We start from the raw sequence: 22,710 nt of genomic DNA, 5'->3' as shown, positions 1-22,710 counted from the left end.
AGGGAAACGGAGGGTAAGGGATGGCACGGAAGGAACGGCCAGAGCAGGCAGCGCCAGGAGGAGAGGGGAAATGAAGCGTTTCTGACTCCTCGCACAGCATGGAGGCAGGTAATCTATAAATCTAATTTCAGCCTTACTACCAAACCCTGGAGCATAGCAACATTAATTGATGTATCTGCTGCTTGGTAAAATTGAAAAGTAGGTCATCAGTGCAGTTCTGCAGGGCCCATCTTCTGGGAAGTAGTGTAATTTTAGGATCACCATTCAGAGAAGAAAGGAAAAGAGTTTGTGAAACTGACTGCCCCTCCCCCCACAACCAAACTGGTTGTGGTGATTTACACTGGACATGGCAGCTTTGGAGAGTGGCTGCAGCTCTGGCTCCAGGTCAGTGTCCGAGAGGCTGCGGGTATCGGGGATCCAGTGAGCACATTGGACATGGCTTCTCACCACCCACGCGCTGCCCCTCTCTCATTGCAGGACATAGAGTCCTTACTTTCTGGAAGGATTAGAAGCATTATTATTCTTTAACTGCATGTTCAGTAGGTTCTTTATTGTTCAATTTTGAAAATATCCGCGCCATGGATTATGTAACATGCAAGTCCATAATTAAATATTTCCTTCTGGGGCGCCTGAGTGGCTCAGTGGGTTAAGCCGCTGCCTTCGGCTCAGGTCATGATCTCAGGGTCCTGGGATTGAGCCCCGCATCGGGCTCTCTGCTCAGCGGGAAGCCTGCTTCCTCCTCTCTCTCTCTCTCTGCCTGCCTCTCTGCCTGCTTGTGATCTCTGTCTGTCAAATAAATAAATAAAAAATCTTTAAAAAAAAAACAAAACAAAAAAAAAAAAACATTTCCTTCTTGGCTCTCCAAACTTAGAGGATTCAATGTGGTGGCTCCTGTATGGTCGTAGGAGCAGCCCCTGTGGCCCTCATCAGTGTCTTTCCCATGTCATAGCCTTGCTTGGCCTTGTGGTCACTGCTGGTTCATCCACAGGTGGTCATAACTGGGAGACTCTTAGAAGCTACTGAGCAATGTCAAATGTGGACATTTCTTATCAGGGAGGCTCACTCATAGGCTGGAGCTAGATGACCATAAGCCGGAGGTCAGGAAGAAAATACCAGATTGGATGCCCTGAGACCTCGGTTCTGCTTAGGGCTCCATTGTGAGTCACCTGGTGGCATTGAGCAAATCTGTTAACTCAGTTTCCCAGTCTATAAACTAAATGCTTTGAGCTGGATGATCTTGAAAGATAGGTCTCTTACAGTTAAAAAAAAAAAAAATCTATGACTCATTCTCTTCAAACAAATCAAATAAGGGTTTCATTTCCTGAAGTGGATTTGTCAATGAAAGTTGAAATACCTAAATCCTTCCAGCCTAATAAAAGGACCAGCAGTGGCTTCGTGAATTTGCTGGAAAGCAATTTCAGCAGAAAGCACTTCACGAAGGAAAGAAAGTTTAAATGACTTCACCCAGGCCTGTATTTTTTTTTCTCTGTATGGTGTTTTTACCATCTGATCAGCGTGGAGGCTGATCCTCTTCCAAAGTCACCAAGAAAACATGGTCTTGTTTCTCTTTGGATGCTGGTGTTCCTAACTTTCAAAGTTCTTCTTGGGGAGTTACACCCATGACCTGAACATAAAACAGTTGAACACGGCAGGCGATCTTCATGTGTTTATATCTTTAAGTTTTGCCAAAATCATGAACTCAACAGGCACCATCCTGTCTTATCGTGATACGTGATTCCTCTGCAGGTTCTGAAGGAAATGTGTAGCCCTTGCAAAGTCAGCATATTCCGTGGAAAAGACCCCAGATGCGAGTTAAAAGATTCAAATCAGAGTAGCATATTTGAGGTACACATGCCTCTACTTTCTGTTGCTGTGACCATGGCAGACATCAATAATCAATCATGTCACTTTTTGCTGCAAAGCTTATATGCATTCTTCTCCACACATTTGAGGAAGTCGTTACCATCAGAGATGGAAAGCCACTGGAGAAGTAATTTACTATTCTGGACTTGTTTTAAGTCAAAGCCACATAGAGTGATTTAAGCCTGATCAGTTACACTTTCTGGACTTCCTTTATCTCCTCTGCAAAGCAATAGACTATCCCCTGCCTCGCACAAAGGAGGATCAAAATGTATTCCATTAAGTGTGACTTGCCATTTAAATGTCAAGAAATGGAAGAAATCGTGTTTGTTCATTAACTGATCCAAATGTCCAGCCTGCATCATGAGGCCCCAGTCATCCACTATTACAGTTGGGGTGTGGACTATTGGGGGTTCTACTACAGATGCCAACCCATTGAGCTCAGAATGCACTGCAGGTGAGGTTCTCCTATGGTGATGTCCTAAGATGTCTCCAAAACACACCAGGAAGCTGTGGGAACCTGGAGTATTGGCCCCAGGTGTCCTCCATTCCTCTCACCAGCTGTCTGAGTACATGGGCCAGCTGGTTTGTGAGACATTCTGGCCTGGTTGATAATACCAGCAATCCTTGCTGCTGTCTTAGGATTTACAGGCACCGAGCCAAGCCCTTTCACATGTATTGTCCCACTTAACTTCACCAAAATCCTATGAAGAATGGACACCGTGTACTTGTTTTACAGGTGTGGGAATGACAGCTCTGGAAGTTAAGTGACTTGCCCAAGGGCATCCAGCCAATGAGCGGCAGAGCCTGGACCCTAGGCTGGGTCTGTCTGTCTCCAAAGCCTGGACTTTTCACCACTTCTCGGCCTTTGTTGACCCCAGAAACTCTAAGGGTGACTGATCTAAATATTAAAACAAATCAGATAGTAAAGCTGTTCCGTGTCGCTTAAATGATTTAAAGTAGAAACAGACATATTGCCGCACATTCTTTCATTATTTCTTTTCCCAGAGTTGTTTACAATCACCACCAGTCCCCTCCCCAAAATCTATCTACAAGCTGGCTTCTTTTGGGAGACATTCATTTTTAACCACATTGTTGTCTACACTTACAGAGAGGAAGTAACAAACTGAATTGGAAAAATATGACCCTTGTGACTCTCAGCTGAGATACATTTTCTAATATACGGAAGTTGCATGACAACTTTCTGGGGAGGCGGGTCCCCAGAGATCTACTTAGAGAAAATGAATGGTGCTAGCAAGAGCCTGGCTAAGTTCTCGAGGAGGTGTTGATTGAAGTTCATTAGTGAGAAGGAGGATTCGCACCGCTCACAGCCCATCCAGCTCTCGCAGATGGGCGCCATGTGCCGAACACCAGGCAGACTTTCCAAAAAAGCAGATCTTCACTTCCTTTTGGAGTTGGTTAGAAGAAAATATTGCAGAGAGAGCATTCCAGGCAGGCTGAGAGGGGGTTAAGGTTTGAGTTAGAAGCAGCCTAGAACCTGGGGTGTGTTGATCCTGGTGTGCTGGGGGCTTCTCTCGTGGGTGTTTTGGGAAGAAGTGGAGGGAGGTCGGGTGGCTCGCTCTAGCAGATCCAGCAGCAGGACCCTGGGACACAAAGCCAGGCTTACAATCTTGCAGGAGGAAGTCTTCAACATTTGTACTATGATGGCTAGACTTTTTGATGGCTGGGGTTTTCTCTAATAACCAGGGTATCTTTGCAATCTTTCCTTTTTCCTTATTGATTGTTGCATAGAAAATGCTTTCGTAGAAGCGCATGCATATTTAAGTGAGGTAGCGTGTGCGAGTGCCTTGTGTACCAACTCACAGGCAGCAGGTGCTCCCTAAATGGGAGCTGTGCCCACCATCTCTGCTTTCTGTGTTTCACCTGAGGGCACTGGGGAGTGGCTGCCTTGCCCTGTGTCCAGCCATACCTAGAGCAGACCCAGGGCGTTCCATCTGCTCCCACCCCTCCGCCAGTCAAAGCATCTCAGTGCCTGGGCCATGATTTGCTTACAGAATACAACTTAGAGCCCTTTGGAAGAACAGCTGGGCCTGGACAAGAAGAGAAAATGTGTTATTGGCAGCATGGGGACCAATGATATTACCAGTGGGTGCAGAAACCAAGACTCAGGGACTTTGGGGAGGCAGGAGGAAGGCTGATTCATTCACTGAGGTTTGTCATCAAACCATGAAGGAGAGCAGCCCCCCAGGAGATGGTGAGCCCACCGATGATGGGAGAGAGAGCAGCACTGCCGGTTGGCCTGAGGAGGAGAAGCCCCAGCTCCCGTTCACTAAGAGGGTCCACATGCCAGACACTGTGTCTGTGCTTCTCTTGCCACTGACCCCTTTGCGGTGGGTGTGGTTATCCCAATGTCAAGGTTGACAGCTCTGGTAGGACCCAAGGAAGACACCTTAAGCATTTAATTCTGGAAACAGAGTGAGATGGAGGAGTCATAAATTGAGCATATATTTGTTGAACTTTTTCTATTTACATTAAAGTTCTTAGCCCTGGGAGCACTCTGGTGCCCACAAGAGAGAGGGTCTTGTCTTCAAAGAGCTTAGTGTCAAGCGGCAGATACAGGCAGATGTGCACACACACACGCCCCGAAACTTGTGATGTATGCTAAGAAGAAAAATAAGAGCATGCCCTGGGGCACCTGGGTGTCTCAGTCAGATAAGCATCCAACTCTTGATTTTTCAGCTCAGGTCATGATCTCAGAGACATGAGCTCCAGTTCTGTGTCGGGCTCTGTGCTCAGCAAGGAGTCTGCTTGAGATTTTTTTCTCTCTCCCTTCTCCCTCTGCCACTCCTCCCTCAAACAGATAAATCTTTAAAAAAAAAAAAAGAACATGCACTAAAGACAGTGAAATAGAAAGTGCTAGTTATATTTGGAGCAAGGGAATAGTTATGGAGACATTGTCTCTGAAGAAGGGACACTTAAAGGGACACCTGAAGGCAGGTAGGTGTTGATTGTGGGGAAGAGCAGCAGGGATGGCATGTGTAGGGTCCTAAGGCAGGAAGAGCTTGGCTTAGAAAAAGACTGAGAGGTCACCAGTCACTGTGGCTGGCAGGTGAGGCAGTGGCTGATCCCTCTGGGTCCCATGGGCCCTGCGAGGGAATTTGGAGCTTTTCCTTAATGCAATGGGAAGCTGTTAGAGAGCTCGAAGCCAGGGAGTGGCATGGCCTGATTTATGTCTTGCAAAGATGGCTCTAGCCACTGTGTAGAGAATGGATTGGGAGGGGGGCAGGTGCGGGGAGGCTGTTACAGGTGATGGATGATGGTGACTTGGTTAGAAGGGAGGCAGTGGAGATGGAGAGGCATGGATGGCTTTGAGATGTAATTTGGAGATGGAATCGACAGGGCTTGGCAAGGAGGAGAAAGCAGAGAATTCAAGGAGAGGGATGCGGGTGAGAGTGGGAGGGAGTGGGGGAGGGAGAAGGGCACAGTGAGCAGCATGGCTGGTCGCAGACAGAGGCTAACAAGCAGCAGGGCTATGGTACTTCGGCTTCTGCTTAACCACTGAAGCCCATCTTGATGCCAATGCCCTTTGCGTCTTGTTACAGCAAAACGATGGACAGTTCACAGTGATCCAACTGGTGGGGATGCTCAGGGGTATTGCCGCGGGCATGAAATACCTGGCCGAGATGAACTATGTGCATCGAGACCTGGCTGCTAGGAACATCCTGGTCAACAGTAACCTGGTGTGCAAGGTATCCGACTTTGGCCTTTCCCGCTACCTCCAGGATGACACCTCAGACCCCACCTACACGAGCTCCTTGGTGAGTCCTTCCTGGTATTCTCAGGTAAAAGCGTGGCATGAATAAAAAGTGGCTGCCCATGGCTGGGCTAGTGACCTGTGGCAGGGCACAATGGGAGGGGCTGGGACCTGAACTTACCTCTCCACTGGGGGAGGTGGGCGCCAGAGGGAGAAACAGCTGCAGCTGGTTGTGAGGCAAGCATCTGGGTATAGGCTGTAAGGAAAGTCAGGGTGTTCCTTGGCCAATGGAAAAAGAACATTCTGGAACAGGTGATGTGGGGGAATCCAGGCATTAGATGGTGGCATCAGAGACATCCATCAGCAGAAGTAGGTGCTGATGGGGTTGGGTTCTGTGTTACCAGGCAGACCCTTGGTGCCCTCCTCTTCTCCCTCCCTACTGCTTCCAGACAGTTTGAAGACAGACATCTACATGATGGTTCCTCTTACATTTGCACTTCCTGCCCAGCTTCCTCCTCCACAGCCCAAGCAGCTCTGGTCACTTATGGCCAGCACCTAGTTCACACAGTTCCAGTCAGAAACTGTAACAGGTCCAAAGCCAAGCTCCTGGTTTACTCCATTTCCCTCCCCAGTCTCTGCATCTCTGTGGTTGCACCAACTCATCTCATGACTGAAATTTGAGAAACAGCCTCAATTGTTTTATGCCTCACCATCCACATCCAATCCCTCCACAACTCCCATAGTTTAATAGGCTTAAATAAAATCTGCCCCTTTCTTTCCTTTGCTACAGTCCCGACCCTATTCCAAAGCACTGGTCTCTTTCACCTGATCCCTTCTAGTAGGTTCCTAACTGGTCTCCCTGGTTTCCTCTCGTCTCTTTACGTCCACTCCCAATATATTATAAAAATAAAAACAATACAGAGAAGTAAAGGGGAAAAAAGTAACCAAGAAATCACAATTGCCCTGAATCAGGGGTCAGTAAGCTTTTCCTTCAAGGCCAGATAGTAAAAATTTTAGGCTTTGTTGGCCAAGAGGCAACACCGAGGATATTACGTAGATTAATATATAACCATTTAAAATGTAATCCTTTAAAAAGGTATAAATACCATTCTTAGCTCATGGGCTACAAAAATTCAGGTGACCAGACCAGAGTTTACCAACCCGTGTCCCAAAGCATCAATTTTAATAATTAGGTGCATCTCTTATCACATTCTCTCATTGTTCAAAATGTGAAAATTTTTATTTTGTAAAAATGGGATCATACTAAGCTCATTATTCTGTCCTGCGTGTCTGATGGGCATTCTTCCTGCCCAGCTGCTTTTCTAAAAGTCTGTGAACATTTACACTCTGCCAGGAATGTATGGTGCCCATCTTCCAACATCCTTACCAGCAGCAAAGGTGATCAATCTTTAAAAACTTCCCAAAGACGAAAAATTATACTTCATCGTGTTTAAGTTTGCATTTTATTTTTTTTAATTATTCATTTACTTTTTACATTTCTTTTCAGTGTTCCAGAATTCATTGTTTATGCACCACACCCAGTGCTCCATGCGATACGTGCCCTCCTTAATACCAACCACCAGGCTCAAGTTTGCATTTTCAACTGGTGCTAGGGATACTACTTTACTATCTTTTCACATGATTGCTAGGATACATGTTTCCTCTTCTGTTAATTACCTATACACGTTTTTACCTATTTTTCTATTGGGTTGTTTGTCAGTTTCTTAGAAATTTATAGGAAGTCTTTTTATATTAGGGATGTTAACCCTTTGTCTCCACATATGATACAATTAGTTCCCCTCCCCCCATCTGTTGTTCTTTTGCTATTATTGATGATATCCTTTGGTTTCCAAAAGTAGTTAATATTCATATAGTCAATAAAATGCATCTTTTCTATGTCTTCTTGGGTTTTCTGGTTTATTTAAAAATTTCTCTCTATTGCAGGGTTATAAAGCGCTTCTTAAAGTTTTCTGTACTCTCTTACTGGAGGTTTTGCTCTATTATTTAAATATTAAATACACCTGAAATTTCTTTTTCTCAAGGTCTTATTTTGAAGAGTTTCAAGCATACAGAGAGCTTGATAGAATTTACAGAGGGTAGCCATTGACCCACCACCTGGGTTTTAGAATTAGTATCTTGCTGGGTCTGATTTATTATATTACTATCAATCTGATCTGTCCCTCTGTCCATTCTTCATTCCATCCTGTCTTATTGACGCATTTCCAGATTTCATGCTACTGTTGGCCATCATTATGTCTGTCTTTTTTGGAAAAATGTCTATTCAGATCCTTTAGCCATTTTTTAAAATCAGGTTGTTTGTTGTTGTTATTGAGTTACATTAGTTCTTTATATATTTTGGATATTAACCCCTTATTGGATATATGATTTGCAAATATCTTCTCCCATTCCATAGCCTGCCTTTTCATTTTGTCGATAGTGTCTTTTGCTGTGAGGAGACATTTTAGTTTGATGTGGTCCCATTTGTTTATTTCTGTTTTTGTGTCCCTTGCCTTTGACACCAGGTGCAATACATAACATTGGTAAGATTAATGTTAAGGAGTTTACCATTGGTTTTCTTCTAGGATTTCTATAGTTCTAGGTATTACCTTGAACTCTTTAATCCATTTGGAGTGGATTTTTGTATATGGTATAAGATAATGGTTCAATTTCATTCTTTTGCATATAGCTGTCCAGTTTTCCCAACACCCTTTATTGAAGAGACTGTCCTTTCCTCATTGTATAGTCTTTGCTCCTTTGTTATAAATTACTTACCAGGTAGGCATGGGTTTATCTCTGGGCTCTCTATTCTGTTTCTGTTTTTATGTTTTTTAATGCCAGTACACTACAGTTTGATTGCTTTAGGTTTGCAGTGTAGTTGGTAATCAAAGACCATTTTCTTCCTCAAGATTGTTTTAGCTCTCTGAGGCTTTGTGTGTGTCTGTGTGGTTCTATATAAATTTTAGAATAATTTGGTCTAGTTCTGTAAAAAATGCCATTGGAATTTTTTTTTTTTTTTTTTGCCATTGGAATTTTTATAGGGATTGCACTGAATCTGTAAATTGCTTTGGGTAGTATGGGCATTTTAACAATATTAAATCTTCTGACCTATGGGCATGGAATAGTTTCCCATGTATTTGTCTCATCTTCTGTTTATTCATCAATTTCTTGTAATTTTCATTGTACAGGTCCTTCACTTCTTTGGTTAAATTTATTCCTAAGTATTTTACTCTTTTTTGATGTGATTGTAAATGGGATTGTTTTCATGATTTTTCTTTCTGACAGTTTATTAGTGTATAAAAATGCAACATATTTTTGTACATTCATTTTGAATCTTACAACTTTACTGAATTCATTTATTAGTTCTAACAGCTTTTTGGTGGAACATTTAGGGTTTTCTATATAACATATCATGTCATCTACAAATACAGTTTTACTTCTTCCTTTCCAATTTGGATGCCTCTTATTCCTTTTTCTTGCCTAATTCCACCAGGTAGGACTTCCAAAACTATGTTGAATAAAAATGAGAAGAGTTGGTATCCTTGTCTAATTTTCTTCTACGAAAAGTTTTCAGCTTTTCACTACTGGATATGATATTAGCCATGGGCTTGTTCACATATGGCCTTTATTATGGTGAAGTACATTCCCTCTATACCCAATTTGTTGAGAGTTTTCATCATAAATGGTTATAGTTGTTGACTTTTGTCAAATGCTTTCTCTGTATCTACTGAGATGATGATATGATTTTATCCTTCATTTTGTTAATGCTGTGTATGATGTTGATGGACCTGTAGATGTTGAACCATCCTTGCATCTCTGGAATAAATCCTACTTGATCATAGGGTATGATTCTTTCAATGTATTATTGAATTTAGTTTGCTAATATCTTGTTGAAGATTTTTGCATTCATCAGGGAAGGGGCACCTGGGTGACTAAACTGATTAAGCATCTGCCTTCAACTCAGGTCATGACCCCAGTGTCCTAAGATCGAGCCCCACATCAGGCTTTCTGCTCAATGGGACCTCTCTCTCTCTCTGCCTGACACTCTATCTCCTTGTTCTATCTCTCTCTGTGCCAAATAAATAAATAAAATATTTAATTAAAAATAATTGGGAATATTGGCTTGTAATGTTTTCTTTTTTTTTCTTTTCTTTTCTTTTTTTTTTTAGTGGTGTCTTTGTCTGGGTTTTGTACAAGTGTAATGCCAGTGTCATAAATTGAGCTTAGAAGTGTTCCTTGAAATTTATTGAGAGTTTGAGAAGGATGGGTACTACATCTTCTTTGAATGGTTGGTAGAATTCACCAGTGAAACCATAGAGTCCAGCATTTATATTTGTTGGGAAGTTTTGATTACTGATACAATCTCCTTACTAGTAATCAGTCTATTCAGATTTTTCTATTTCTTCATGATTCAGTCTCAGAAGATGGTAAAGTCTATTTATTATTTTTTCTAGGTTTGCCCAATTTTTGGTGTATAATTATTCATAGCACTTTCTTATGACTTTTTGTTTTCTGAGGTATGAGTTATAACTTCTTCTCTTTCATTTCTGATTTAACTTACTTGAGACCTCTCCCTTTTTTTCTTGGTGAGTCTAGTGAAAGATTTTGCTTTTCAAAGAATCAGCTTTTAGTTTCATTGATATTTTCTATTGTCTTTTCAATCTCTATTTCATTTCTTTGTGCTCTGATCTTTATTATTTCCTTCCTTCTACTAGCAATGGGTTTCATTGGCTCTTTCCTATTTCCTTTAGGTGTAATGTTAAATTGTTTTTTGAGATTTCTCTTATTTCTGAATTTAGGCCTGTATTGCTATGAAATTCCCTCTTAGAACCACTTGTGCTGCATCCCAGAGATTTTTGGTAAGAAATGAAGAAATCTTAAGTGTACATCTATAGAGTTTTAACGAATGCATACGACAGTGTGACCCAAACTCCTGTCAAGATACAAAACATGGCCATCGCACTAGGAAGTTCTCTCGTAATCCTCCTCATTCCATTCACAACCCTACCCATGCCCACAGGCAACCACTATTCTGATTCTTTTCTCAACCATAGGTTTGTGTTGCCTGTTCTAGAACTTCACATAAGTAGAATCAGACAGCATATGCTCTTGTCTGGCTGCAGTCTGTGAGATTCATTCATATTATTGTGTCCAGCAATAGTTTGTTCCTATTTATTGTAGTGGTTCATTGTGTATCTATTCTTTTGTTGACAGGCACGTGGGCTATTCTCAAACTTGTTTTTGAATATGTATTAGGATATACATTTTTATCCTGTTTTCATACAGGTGAATAGATAATTATGTCAATACCGTGTATGAAATATATTGTCCATATTTTATTGAATCACTTACCATCCTTGTCATATGTTAAGTTGCATATATGAACTATGTTTTTTTTTTTAATTTAAATTCAATTCGCCAACATGTAGGACATCTATAAGTTTCACTGCAGAGTTCAGTGATTCATCAGTTGCATGAGCACTGGGTGAACTATGTTTTGATTCTCAATTTTGTTCCATCAATCTATTCTTTATTCTATGCCGAACCATATTGTTCTGATTGTGATAACTTTGATGCAAGTTTTACTATCTGTATTGTTTTGATTATAATAACTTTAGCAAAAGTTTTACTGTTCAGATAAAGTAAGTTATCCTTCATTATTCCTTAAAAAAATCTTTGTTGGCTATTCTCAAATACTTTTCTTTCATATATAATTTAAAATCACTTTTTCCAATTCTGAAACATGCACTCACACACACACATACACTGACATTTGGAGTTTGAATGGAACTTTATTCTACTTTTGAAAAGACTGACATTTTAATGACTGTGAATCACCTAAATAATGATGTGAACCAAATATCTGTATATGCCTTATATTAAAAGTGTTTTAGGTAAAGGTTTCCCCACCTGATTTTTTTTGTATACATTAGTTAGATCATTTGTTGTGGTTTTTGTTTTTCTTCTAAATGATGAAGCTTACCAACTCTAAGACGTAAGAGCTCTCAGGATTCTTCTCAGCCATTATGTTCACCTGCCTCACTATATTTATCATATTATTTCTCCAGGCTTTGCTTTTTATCCAAAATAGAAACAAATAACATGTTTGCTGTTCAAACAATTTGTGTTTCTAGAAATACAAAGAATTTACTCATGTGGAAAGTATTTATTCAGCATCTACTATGTGCCAGTACTGCTCACAAGCTAGGGACAGAATCATGATCAAAAAGAGACATTGTTACCACTCAAACATCACTCACAAGTTACTGAGGAAAGGAGACTTTAGTCAGACACATATGCAAATAAGTGCATAATTATGAGTTCAGATAAGAGCTATTACATTCTGTGAGAACCTGAATAAAACAATAAATAACAATATAATCTGACCATACCTAGCAGAGTTAAGGAGGGCTTTCAGAAGAGGAGATGGTGCTCCAGCAGAGATTTGAAGAATAAGTCACCCAAATGAAAGGAGTAGGTTAGAACACTGAAGGATATAAATAGCACATACAAAGGCCCTGTGGCAAGAGAGAAAATGGAACATTAGAGGAGCTCCAGGACCCCTATGCCTGGAATTTGGAAAAAGAGGAAGAAAGTAGCCAAGAAGATCAGTGGCAGCCTCTTGGTCCCTTGTAATGGAATTTAGGGCCTTAGAGCAATGGGAAGTCATTCCAGGGCTGTGTACGTTTGTATGTGTGTGCATACATAGAGAGATCCACATGACACAAAGATGATGAATTTGCATTAAAAAAAAATAATAACCTGGTTTTTCTCTTGCCTTTTCCTTCCAATCTCTTCTTTTCCCTTCTTTCAAAACAAAATGAAATTCTTTATTGACTTTCTTCCTTTAATATTTAACCAAAAGCCACTTGACAGGCCCAGTGAAGATAGATGTCTTGAATAAGGAAGGCATCCCTAGCAGCTATGTAGACCCACCCTTGAGGGAACTGGCAGCTCAGCAAGGTTGGGAAATTAACTATTTACAGGGAAACTGAGAAATATATTGGAGATAATGGGAGCTGTTGGAAAAGGGGGTACAAATCTGGAAAACATCAAAACTAGAATGAATTATGTGGTGTTGAATTGGAATTGAAGGCATTGGTGTGAACTTGCGGTTTTTAATATATAAGGAAGCAGAGGAAAAAAATGTAGGTGTAGAGTGCCTCAAAGCAATGACACCATGTACAATACAAGCACCTGTATATAGAACTTGCAAAATTGTTCCACAGGTTCCTGAGGCTCTGCTCATTATTTTCTCCATTTTTTTCTCTTTATTCCTTATAACTCTCTTTAAGTTCATTGATTCTTTCCTTTGCCATCTACATTTTGGTAAAAGAAAGTTCCACTAGTGATTTCTTTTCTGATACCATCTTTTTTAGCCTTACAATTCCTTACTAATCTTTCTTTCATAGTTTCCAGTTCTCCACTGGGGTGTTTTATCATTTTATGCATCATAAGCATATTTTCCTTACCTCACTGAGCATAACTATAACAGCTGTTTTAAAGCTGAGATTATCCTGAGGTTGTCATCTTTCTTTCCGATGAAAATGGGATGCATTTCCTTGGCTCTTTGTATGTCTAGTAGTTTTGGATTACATACATTATGAATGTTATGATGTAGAGACTCTAGGTGCTGTTACATTGATCCAAAGGGTATTGCTGTCTCTGATTTAACAGGAAATTAACTCGGTGAGATTCCACCTGCAAACTGTCATGTCTGCAGCAGGCAACAGCTCAGATCTCAGTTCCTGTGGTTTTCAGTCTGTGTCATACATGCAAGATTCAAGGGTCAGCCAAGGAGTCAAGAAAAGTTCATATGCAGAATTTGGGATTCCCTCTTCCTGGCTTTATTTCCAGGGAGTCCCCCTGCCCAGCCTCCAACTCTCCAGCCACCCTGATTATCCTGGGCTCCTTCCCTTCATTCCTCCACCCAAAAAGGGGGTGGGATTTTCAACTGGAGTTTTAGCCACAGGGCAGACCATCCTCAGACTAAAATTGCAGAAGTTGAAACACACCTTGTGCTGTTCAGTTGCTGGAAAGCTCAGATAGTTTTCCTTTACGTTTGTCCTCTTATTTCCCTTTCTTTTCTCTTGTATTTTGTTGTTACTCGCTGGAGATTCTGGTTGTTGGAAGTGTAGCCCCCCCCACCATACACATCAAAAGTGAAACCTTCTACTTGTTACCCTGAATCAGCAATACTGTAAAACAGTCCTTAAGACCTCTGTATTACATCTTAATTCCCCTATTTCATGCAGTTCTTTCAAGACCTTTTTAACATCATCATCTTCTAATACATCTTGCTTTACTTTATAAGTGAAGACCTCATTAATAGCTATTAAAGTTTTCTAGTTTTCCCTACTTGGCCCTCAGCTTTCATTTCTCATTCTGTCTTAATTCTCCAACATACTTTTCCCCAGGTCTTCCTTCTCTAAATTGCTATTTCTAGCCCCAGGATCATTTCCTTCCCACCAGGCTCCTGGAATAATGAACAGATAGAATTTGTTCCTTTGTGCTTTCTTATGGTTGGAATAAACCCACTAAACTAAGGAAGGGTTCTGAGTTACTGCAGGTAACATTCCCGCCCTTTAAGAGGAACAGATACGTGAGCTGGTCTGGACTCTAATACTTGTATGACTTACAGAACATTTCTGAACCCTGTGAAGGGTGTTTACATTTACAGCCCCACATGTCTTGGTTTGCTCAGGCAGTCCTAACCACATACCATAGACTAGGGGGCTTGAACCACAGACCGGTATTCTCACAGTTCTTCTGAAGCCTGGACAGTCCAAGATCAAGGTTCTGGCAGATTTGGTTCCTGGTAGGAGTGTCCTCTTACTGGCTTGCAGAAGTCACCTTCTCCCTAAATCCTCACATGGCAGAAAGAGCCAGAAGTCTGGTCTCCCTTCTTCTGCATCTGAGGACACTGAGTCCATCATAGGGATCCTGCCCTTGTGACCTCATCTAAACCTAATCACCTCCCCAAGGCTCTACCTCCAAATAGCATCACATCAGCAGTTAGGGCTTTAGCACATACATTTGGGGAGGATATGAGCCCACAGTCCAGAACACCATGCTTGTGTTATAGACCAGTTCTTAAGGTTTGACTTTAGAGGCCTCATTCTGGTTATTACCAGGTCCTATCTTCTGTTATCAAGAGGAAAAAAAGGCGCACACACACGTACCTGGGGAGGTGCCACATCTTTGATTAACTCTTTGTATTGGGGGCTCCTGTGCATTCACAAACCCAATCTTCACCCTTTCTCGGTTCACACTGGTGGACAGAACCCCAAAAGGATCCCACAGATCTCTGTGTGCTGACTTTCTGTTGATTAAGTCAAAAGCTATCCTCCATCAGGGCTTGCTTCTCTTCTCCTCAGGAGGAAAAGGCCCCATCTAGTCCCTTTGTGAGAAAAATCTTCCCTTCTTAGTATTCAGCCAGGTTCCTTCTGCCAAAGTAGTGTCAACTCTCCCATCCTTCAGAGCCCCAGGCTGTCTCTCTGAGAAGTCTCCAGCCTTGCACTGTGCCTTCCCTTGGCCCTGCTCCCGGCAGGCCTCCCTATTTCATCATGAACTGTGCTCCATCTTCAAGGCGCCTCTGATCTCTCTCAGTCCCTTCCCCTTTGCTCCTCCTGCTGTTCCATCCTCTTGTCTCAGGCTCAGGCTCCTCCCACACCCTGTGTTTCTGTAGCTTCTGATGCTTTCTGCTGTCCATGCCTACCAGTCCCTCCTTCTCCTTGTTTTCTCTCTTCTAATGTCTGCTGGCATTCTCGGCCCCCTTGGCCTCCTCTGTGAACCTCATACAGAGCTGTTCCTTGGGTGTCTGCCCCTCCTGGCAGGAGGCAGAAGCATCTCAGATGATTTGTCACCTGCACCTTTGTCCTTCCACGATGGTTGTCCCATTGCCAGATCTTTCATACCTGCTGTGCTGTTTTTCACACCCCTCCTTCCCCGCATTGACTGCCTCGACTGACTTGGGGACGGCTCGGCTATTGCACTTCCTCTAGAATCTGCCCCATCTGTGTCAGATTCATCTCTGGCACTGCTCTGGGCCCTGGGCTTGGAGGGCTCATCCTCACCATGGGACAAGGGACAGCCTCTCCTGGAGGGTGATCCCTGTGAGAAGCTAGCCCCATGGCTCATCCTGAACCTGCTGGGGAAGACCAGTCCCATCTCTCCTGTGCTCTGCAGAGGCCCTTGTTCCCCTGTGATGAATTTCAGTCATCCCAGATCATGATGGAGGCAGGACCTTGTCCCTCCTCCCCCATTATTCCCAGGAATCACATGTAGGCTGCAGCCTCCATCCTCACTGTGTTTCTGGGGGACAGGACCTATTCCAGCCATGATCCGTTCTGTGCTGAAATCTGTAGGGCCTTTGCTTTCACAGAAAATCTTACCTTTATTCCACGATATTATGCTGCCCATCGGAGCCCTACCTTCAGCAATGTCAACTGCAAAAGGGGCAAAAAGACCCTCTCTAGAACTCTCTTGCTCTCTGGCATGGCAGGATAGTTCTTGGGCATGATAGGACTTGCATTCAAACTGTGCTCTGGAAATCAGGCCTTAGGTCTCCTCATTCATCAGATGGGAGGTGTGAGAATTTGTGACATTCATAAGACCGTATATGTTAAACCGGAAACAACCCCCAGTCCAGGTACTGCTCTTTTCACAGTTTATGTGACCCTTGTGGATGCTGCCATGAGTGCTTTTCATGCTCTCAGGACCCGTACCCCATGTAAGACATACACGGATGGACATACAGGATAACTGGTTAAAAAAAAAGAAATCCTCTAACTTTCCCTATTCTCAGTCACTCCAAAACAAAACAATAAAGCGGAGCACCTCCAGATCCCAGGAAAAAAATGATACTCACCAAAACAATTAAGGGCCCTTGAGATAGGATCACCATGGAAGGATTTTGAAGAAAACTTCTCAGGACAGAGCAGGAAGAAAGGCAGCCGAAAACTGCTTTTTTCCCTTTTTTTTTCCCTTTCCGTTTTTCCCTTGCCAGACCTCACTATGCACCAGAATCCCTGCAGAGCTTGGGAAAGCACAGATTTCCGGGCCCCACCTCCAGGGTCTCATGGTGGTCTGAGGTGGGGCCCGGGAAGTGTGGAGCACCCAGGCGATGCTGATACCAGTACTCTGGAACCGTGCTTGGAGGACCACTGCATTGAGGCTATTTTAGGGAGCATACATACTTCATATACTTGCATTGCAGGAAATGTCAATTATTTTTCAAAAAGCAAAGCAAGTCTGACAGAGTCCTCATTTTGTCAGACTGGAAAAGGAAATGTATTTTCCATCATCTTGGAAGTCTTCCTCCCTCCCCAATCCCAGGAGAGTGGGAAGGCCCCGGGGCCACATGTAGATGCCTTGTCTCTGCCTAGTCTGGAGCCTCTGTTCCTCTGGCCCAGTTTCACCTTTGTCTGAAGAGGCAGGGAAGGCACGGTCCTGGCAGAGGTCCCCACCACAAACCCCCACGCCAGCACCTGCTTCCAGGGCTCAAGACCCTCTCTCTGATCCTGCCACTTGGCTCCCCTAATAACCCAGTTCCCAGAGCCTGAACCCCCCTTCCATTCATCAGCTGCTTTGGAAGGAACACAAAACCAAACAAAAGATTTAATTAAATCAGGCCTAGAGATCCCTGGGGGCTGGAGTGAGGTACATGTTCGGTTTCTTGGGAGCACATCTCTATGATTACCCTCAGTCTGGAGAGTCTTCCGTTCCATAGAATAAAAATCATAAAAATGAACAGCTCAGTCATACTGGTTGTTCCGGTCATCAGTGATATGGCTGCCCATCAAGTGGGGCTCAATCCAGAGAGGGTTTTCTTGCATTGTGTTTGTTTGGCCCCCGTCTTTTATAAGTAAGTGCTTAAGGAAGAAAAATAGTTCTGGGCGCCTGAGGGGATCACCTAAGTCTGGGATGGAGAGTTCTTACCTCTCTAGGGCACAGGCTTGGGAATCTTTTAAAGGAGGGATCCACAGAGAAAAGATGGAGGGAATCGAAGCCTCAGCCTCCTACCAGGCTCTGAAGCTGACATGCTCAGAAGTGGTGCTGTGAATAGTCTGAGCCCCCTTCTCTTTAACACAGGCCAGAGGAATGGCGGACCTGCCTCACTGTTCCCTGAAACAGCAGGGGACCCAGGGCAGAGCTGGGAGCACAGGCCTTTCCCTGCCCAGGCTGCCAAGACTCCCTGCTCCACCAGGTGCCACCAGTGTCATTCACAGCCCTCCCGGGGGACAGACTAGCTAGGTAATTCTGTGGTGAGGGCCGGAAGACTCTCTGTGTTTTCCTAAAGCCTGGGGTGAGCGGCTCCCACCACCAACTCACCCAGGGAAGGCGCACAGAGCGAGCGCATGCGCACACATGTATCCACGCACACGGGGGCATGCATGCGCATACACCCATCCACTCACAGCTGGTATAGTATACACATAGCGATGCATAAAAGCACAGAGACACAGCGAGCAATGCGCACACAAACCCTCGACTCCCCAGAGCGGACATACACAGACACAAACCTAAGCTATTGCAGGGTGCTAGGTAGTTGGGCGTGTTCCTTTCCTTACTGCTGAAGAGTGGGCTCAATGCTATACTGCTGTTCTAGATTTTTTCTTACAGTGTAGCTAATGCTTAAAAGGTGCAAAGAAAGCAGAAAATTATCTCGACGATAATCCTTCCTTTGAGGATTCAACAGAAAGCACCTCTGTTTGCACTTAGCAGCTCCAACTTGAAGAAGCTGCTCCTAAGCAGGCGTCCGTCTGTCTGACAGGTTTCAGCGCAGGCTGGGACCTTCAACCTTCTGAAAAGGTTTGCTGGCTTTCAGACCCGTGACCCCACGTCCAGCTCTGCTCACCACTGCCTCCCCCCCCCCCCGCCCCCACATAGTTCCTGGCGGTTTTTACATTTAAATCACGATTCTCCTCCCTGTCTGATTCACAGCTTCCCTCACGAGGCCGTTTTCAAATTATGATTCCTCGCTCTTCTTTCAATCATCGAGCTTGGGTAACAGGCTATCTCTTGGGTGGATGGAAAGTGGAGAGGAATGAAGACAAGCGAGGAGAGGAGGGAAGACCCTTTAATTGCAGGCAGAATAAAACCGAGTCCTGGTCCCCTGGAAATTCACTGTAGCATTAATTAAGCTGAAGGAGGAATCATTCAAATGCCACTCTACCCCGTGCTCCGCAGCTCAGATCATTCTTCTTCCCGCAGTCCTGCCTCCTCCTCATTCTGATATCTCTCCCGGGTCACTTTGTCACCAGATGCTCAGTTAGGGATATCCGGCCCTGACTGAAATGCCCTTTTAAAAAAGACTCAGCATAATTATTATTAGTAAGGCCAGTATATTATTAGCACAAGTGAGATCAGGATGGGATTTCAGAGCCTTTGGGGGCTAGAGTGAGGTACGAGTTAGGTTTCTGCATGGAGCCTGGTGTGTAGGGCCAGGCAGGCCCAGCCCTACTCTCTCTGTGCCTGTCATTATGCCTGTCATCACAGAGAAGAGGCCGGTCGCCTGGGTGTAGGCCCATGAAAGCCTCCACTAGCTGTTCTCCCAGCCACCACATTTTTATGAAGCACTTAGTATGTGAAAGCACAGCAGTTAACACACAGATGGCTCGTGAGCTCCTTGCTGTTCTTTCCTGGCCAAAAAAAAAAAAAAAAAAAAAAGACATGAAACAACTAATTAAGCAATTAGCTATGTAATTATAATCACGTACTGTGGGGAAGTATGTATTACCGGACCCCGAGGAAATAACCCCTGGGCTGAAACCCAAGCATAGAGAGCAGAGAATTTGGGGGACAGTATGGCCAGTGCCTCATAGGAACTGCCCCCAAACTGGACACAGCAAGGACAGAGTGTGGAGGAGAGGAGGCTGCTGGCTGAGATTGTGTTCAAGCCCAGGGCGGGGAGAAGCAGCTGTCCTGTAGGAACAGCCGTGGGTTGTTGAGGGGAATGGCAAGCCAGGGTGAGTCAGCACCGAGGAGCTGGGACTGTGTGAGCCACCCAGGTGGGCCCACAGTAGTTTTGGGTCCAGAACTCTGGGATTCTAGGAAGAGAGGAAGAACCAGAAATAAGACCCACACACCAGTCTTCAGGGACTGGTCTGGGGAACCCTGTGAAGAAACGCGACATTGAACTGTGAGAGTGCCTGGCATGATGTGCTCCCAGCAGAGGGTAGTGAGCCAGGTTTCACCTTCTCAACAGAGGTTCCAATGAGAGTCAGTTAAGAAGTCAATAAGCCAATCAATCAGGGATCATTGATTTCTGGCAAGAGGCAAGGACCTCTGTTAGAGAAGGAAATAAACTTTACTTATTTTTAATATGTTGATTGGCAGTAGTGTCTGTAAATCATTCACTAAGATGTAGGCTTATTTTTCTGATTCAGTGCTTAGTAAATAAGAGTGTTGAGCCACAGGCTTAGAGGAAAGAGCTGGCTTTCAGCTGAGATGAGAGGGGGATGGAGTAGACTTCCAGATGAGTTAGATAGGAGCTAAGCAGTAAAACTGGGCACATAAAAGGTACTCAGTGACTGTTTATAGAATGGATGGATGGATGGATGGATGGATAAATGGGTAAGGTTATTATGAGGGCTCAGATGTTGAGGGTTTTCTAGAAAGAAATAATAGCCTGATCAGAACTGAAAAGGTTAAAATGTAGCTGGTGTGCTCACTGAACAGGCTGATTTGGCTAGTGTTGGGAAGAGGGTGTGCTGGCCGGTAAAATCATGCTATATTAGTCTTAGAAGATGAACTGTATTCTCCCAAAAAAGATGCACTGGAGCCCTAACCTCCCCCCATACTGGCGAATGTGACCTTATTTGGAAATAAGGTCTTTGCAGATGTAACCCAGTTAAGACAAGATCATACCAGATGAAGGTGGACCTTATAACCAATCACCAGTATCCTTATAAGATGGGGGAAATTTAAACAGAAGCACACAAGGAAGAGATGGCCATGTAATGAATAAGGAGGAGATTAGAGGGATGAATCTCCAAACCAAGGAAGGGCAAGGATTGCCAGCAGACACCGCGAGCTAGAAAACGCAGGGAAGGATTCTCCCATATGGATTTCAGAGGGAGACTGGCCCCATCAATGCCTTGATTTCAGACTTCCAGCCCACAAAACTGTGAAACAATACATTTCTATTTTTTTAAGCCACCCAGTTTATGGTACTGCGCTACGGCAGTTCTAGTAAGCTCCTTCAACTCCTAAGAGACCAACTCTACCCTTATCACTGGACAGGTGCATAATTGGACTAGAAAGGATGGAATGTAGGACATGACATGAAGGGTCTTGGATGTACATCTGAAATTTACCCAGATTCAGGAGAACCTTACTGCATGACAATTAAGCAAAAGGTAAAAAATAAATAAATAAAAAATAAATAAGCACATTGGAATCCTTGCTTGTTGAGTTCACTGGGTAGTGGCTTTTTTTTTTTTTTGCAGGAGCACTGCCTTCAAAGACCCTTAGTAGTCCTAAGGGTTAAGTACCGGGAACTGCTCAAGTTTCAAAACCCCTGACCAACACTGAGATTCTGAGAATCTTTGCAAACCTCCCTCTAGTTCTTCAGGAGTCCTATCATTGTTAGAAAAGTTGATTTGGAGGATGGAGATGCCCTCCTGTGCCCCTCAACCTAATAGGGCCTTCTAATAGGGCTTGGCCTATGAGCCCTTTGAGGGACAGAGCCGCCTCACTAAAAGAGGCCTGTGGGTCTAGCAAATCTCTCCATGGCGAGGTGTTTATCCTGGAAAGGGAAACCAGGCCCTTCAACCCAGCCCTTCGAGAGCACACAGAAGCAAGAATGATTTTCAAAAGACCCCAGTAGCTCGAAACCAGCACTCTCAAAGGTGAGCGTATTACACTTCCTCTGAGAAACCCAAATTTGAAATCTAAAGGCAGCCAAGACACTCTCATCCAGTACAGTTTACAGGTCCAGAGGTAAAAGATAGAGTCAGAGTGGGAGTCTAAGGGAGAGAGAAGAGAGAGCAGAATGAAGAGGGAAGAGTAGGAGGACTCCTGATCAAAGGCCACTCGCTAACTCACTCCGAATATAGTCTAGCTACAGGGGAGCGGGCCAGGAGGATTGTAGAGGTGAAGAATTTATTTTAATCCTCCTACAAAAGCATTCAAGTAAACCCTTTCCCTGGGAGAAAGTGAGAGAGTAAGAAAGAGGAAAAGAAGTTTCTCTTTGAAAAGATGCACATAGACCTCCACTAATATTGCTCAGTTAGAGAAGACATGCCATCTGGGTGTTCGAGAAAATGAAAAAGAAAGACGAGTCCAAAGCCGTGGATTCGGCTGGTGAGTTGCAAGCAGCTCTCCTCTCCTCCGTGGCCAGCTCTTGGCTTTGTTGGAGGTGGAGAGTTCTTTTCTGGGTCAGCATTGGCTTCTTTTTCAGAGTGACCTGTCAGGGCTTCATTCCTTTATTCTCTTGTGGTGGAGGAGCTGAGCAGTGGGGAGAGGGGAGGCGAGGGGACACGGGGGATCAGAGCAAACCTGACCTTCTAGTCATTGATCATGTGAGAATTCTCCATGAAAATGCAAAGCCTCAGCCTGGTTTTTGCCTGGGGCTAGCCCCACAGCCTCCCATCTTGCTGCTCCACGCCTGATGGGTCAAGGGGGCCTGCTTCATCCACGCACATTGTCATACTTCATGTCTATCACAGTTGCATATTTTGGGCACACGGCCCAGGGCTCTGACCTGTGACTTAGCTGGGAGTGGCCATGGGGCCCTAACTTTAGGCTCCAGAATTTTTCGAAACTTCTCCTTTGGGAAGAAATCTGGCCTATCCCCGGGATCCTAGCAGATGGGAGGAAATCTAGGGAGACTCCACCCCAAATTGCCAAGCAGTGCGAGTTCATGTGCTTTTAAACCAACTTCACCAATAAAATGGTATTAAGTGGCTTTGTAGTTAGATATTTGACCCAGAGCAATTAAAAGGGCAAAGGTTTGGCCAGGTAATGCTGGAGTAGAAGGGGTAAGTGGGGGTGGAAATAGGGGAGGGGGGGGAGGCTTGACAGAGGGAGGGCCCAGTATGCCCCCTAAATTACTTTTTCCTATTATACAATATGGTTCTATTTTCTTTAAATGATGATTAGTATTCTAAGTAATTATCAGTATTAAAATTTAT

At 43.9% G+C, this 22,710-nt stretch overlaps 1 protein-coding gene across 1 annotated transcript in view; it reads left to right on the top strand.

The window, feature by feature from the left end:
* EPHB1 (EPH receptor B1) overlaps positions 1-22,710 on the top strand; it is a 430,594-nt gene that overhangs the window by 377,178 nt on the left and 30,706 nt on the right. The window contains exon 12 of the mRNA XM_047736385.1: positions 5,424-5,639. Coding sequence (XP_047592341.1) covers positions 5,424-5,639 — 216 coding nt within the window. The remainder of the gene's footprint in view (positions 1-5,423; positions 5,640-22,710) is intronic.

Source organism: Lutra lutra, chromosome 1 (assembly GCF_902655055.1).
Source record: "Lutra lutra chromosome 1, mLutLut1.2, whole genome shotgun sequence".
NCBI lineage: Eukaryota > Metazoa > Chordata > Mammalia > Carnivora > Mustelidae > Lutra > Lutra lutra.
Note: the sequence above shows the minus strand (reverse complement) of the source record. Positions and strands in the feature narration are given on the sequence as shown.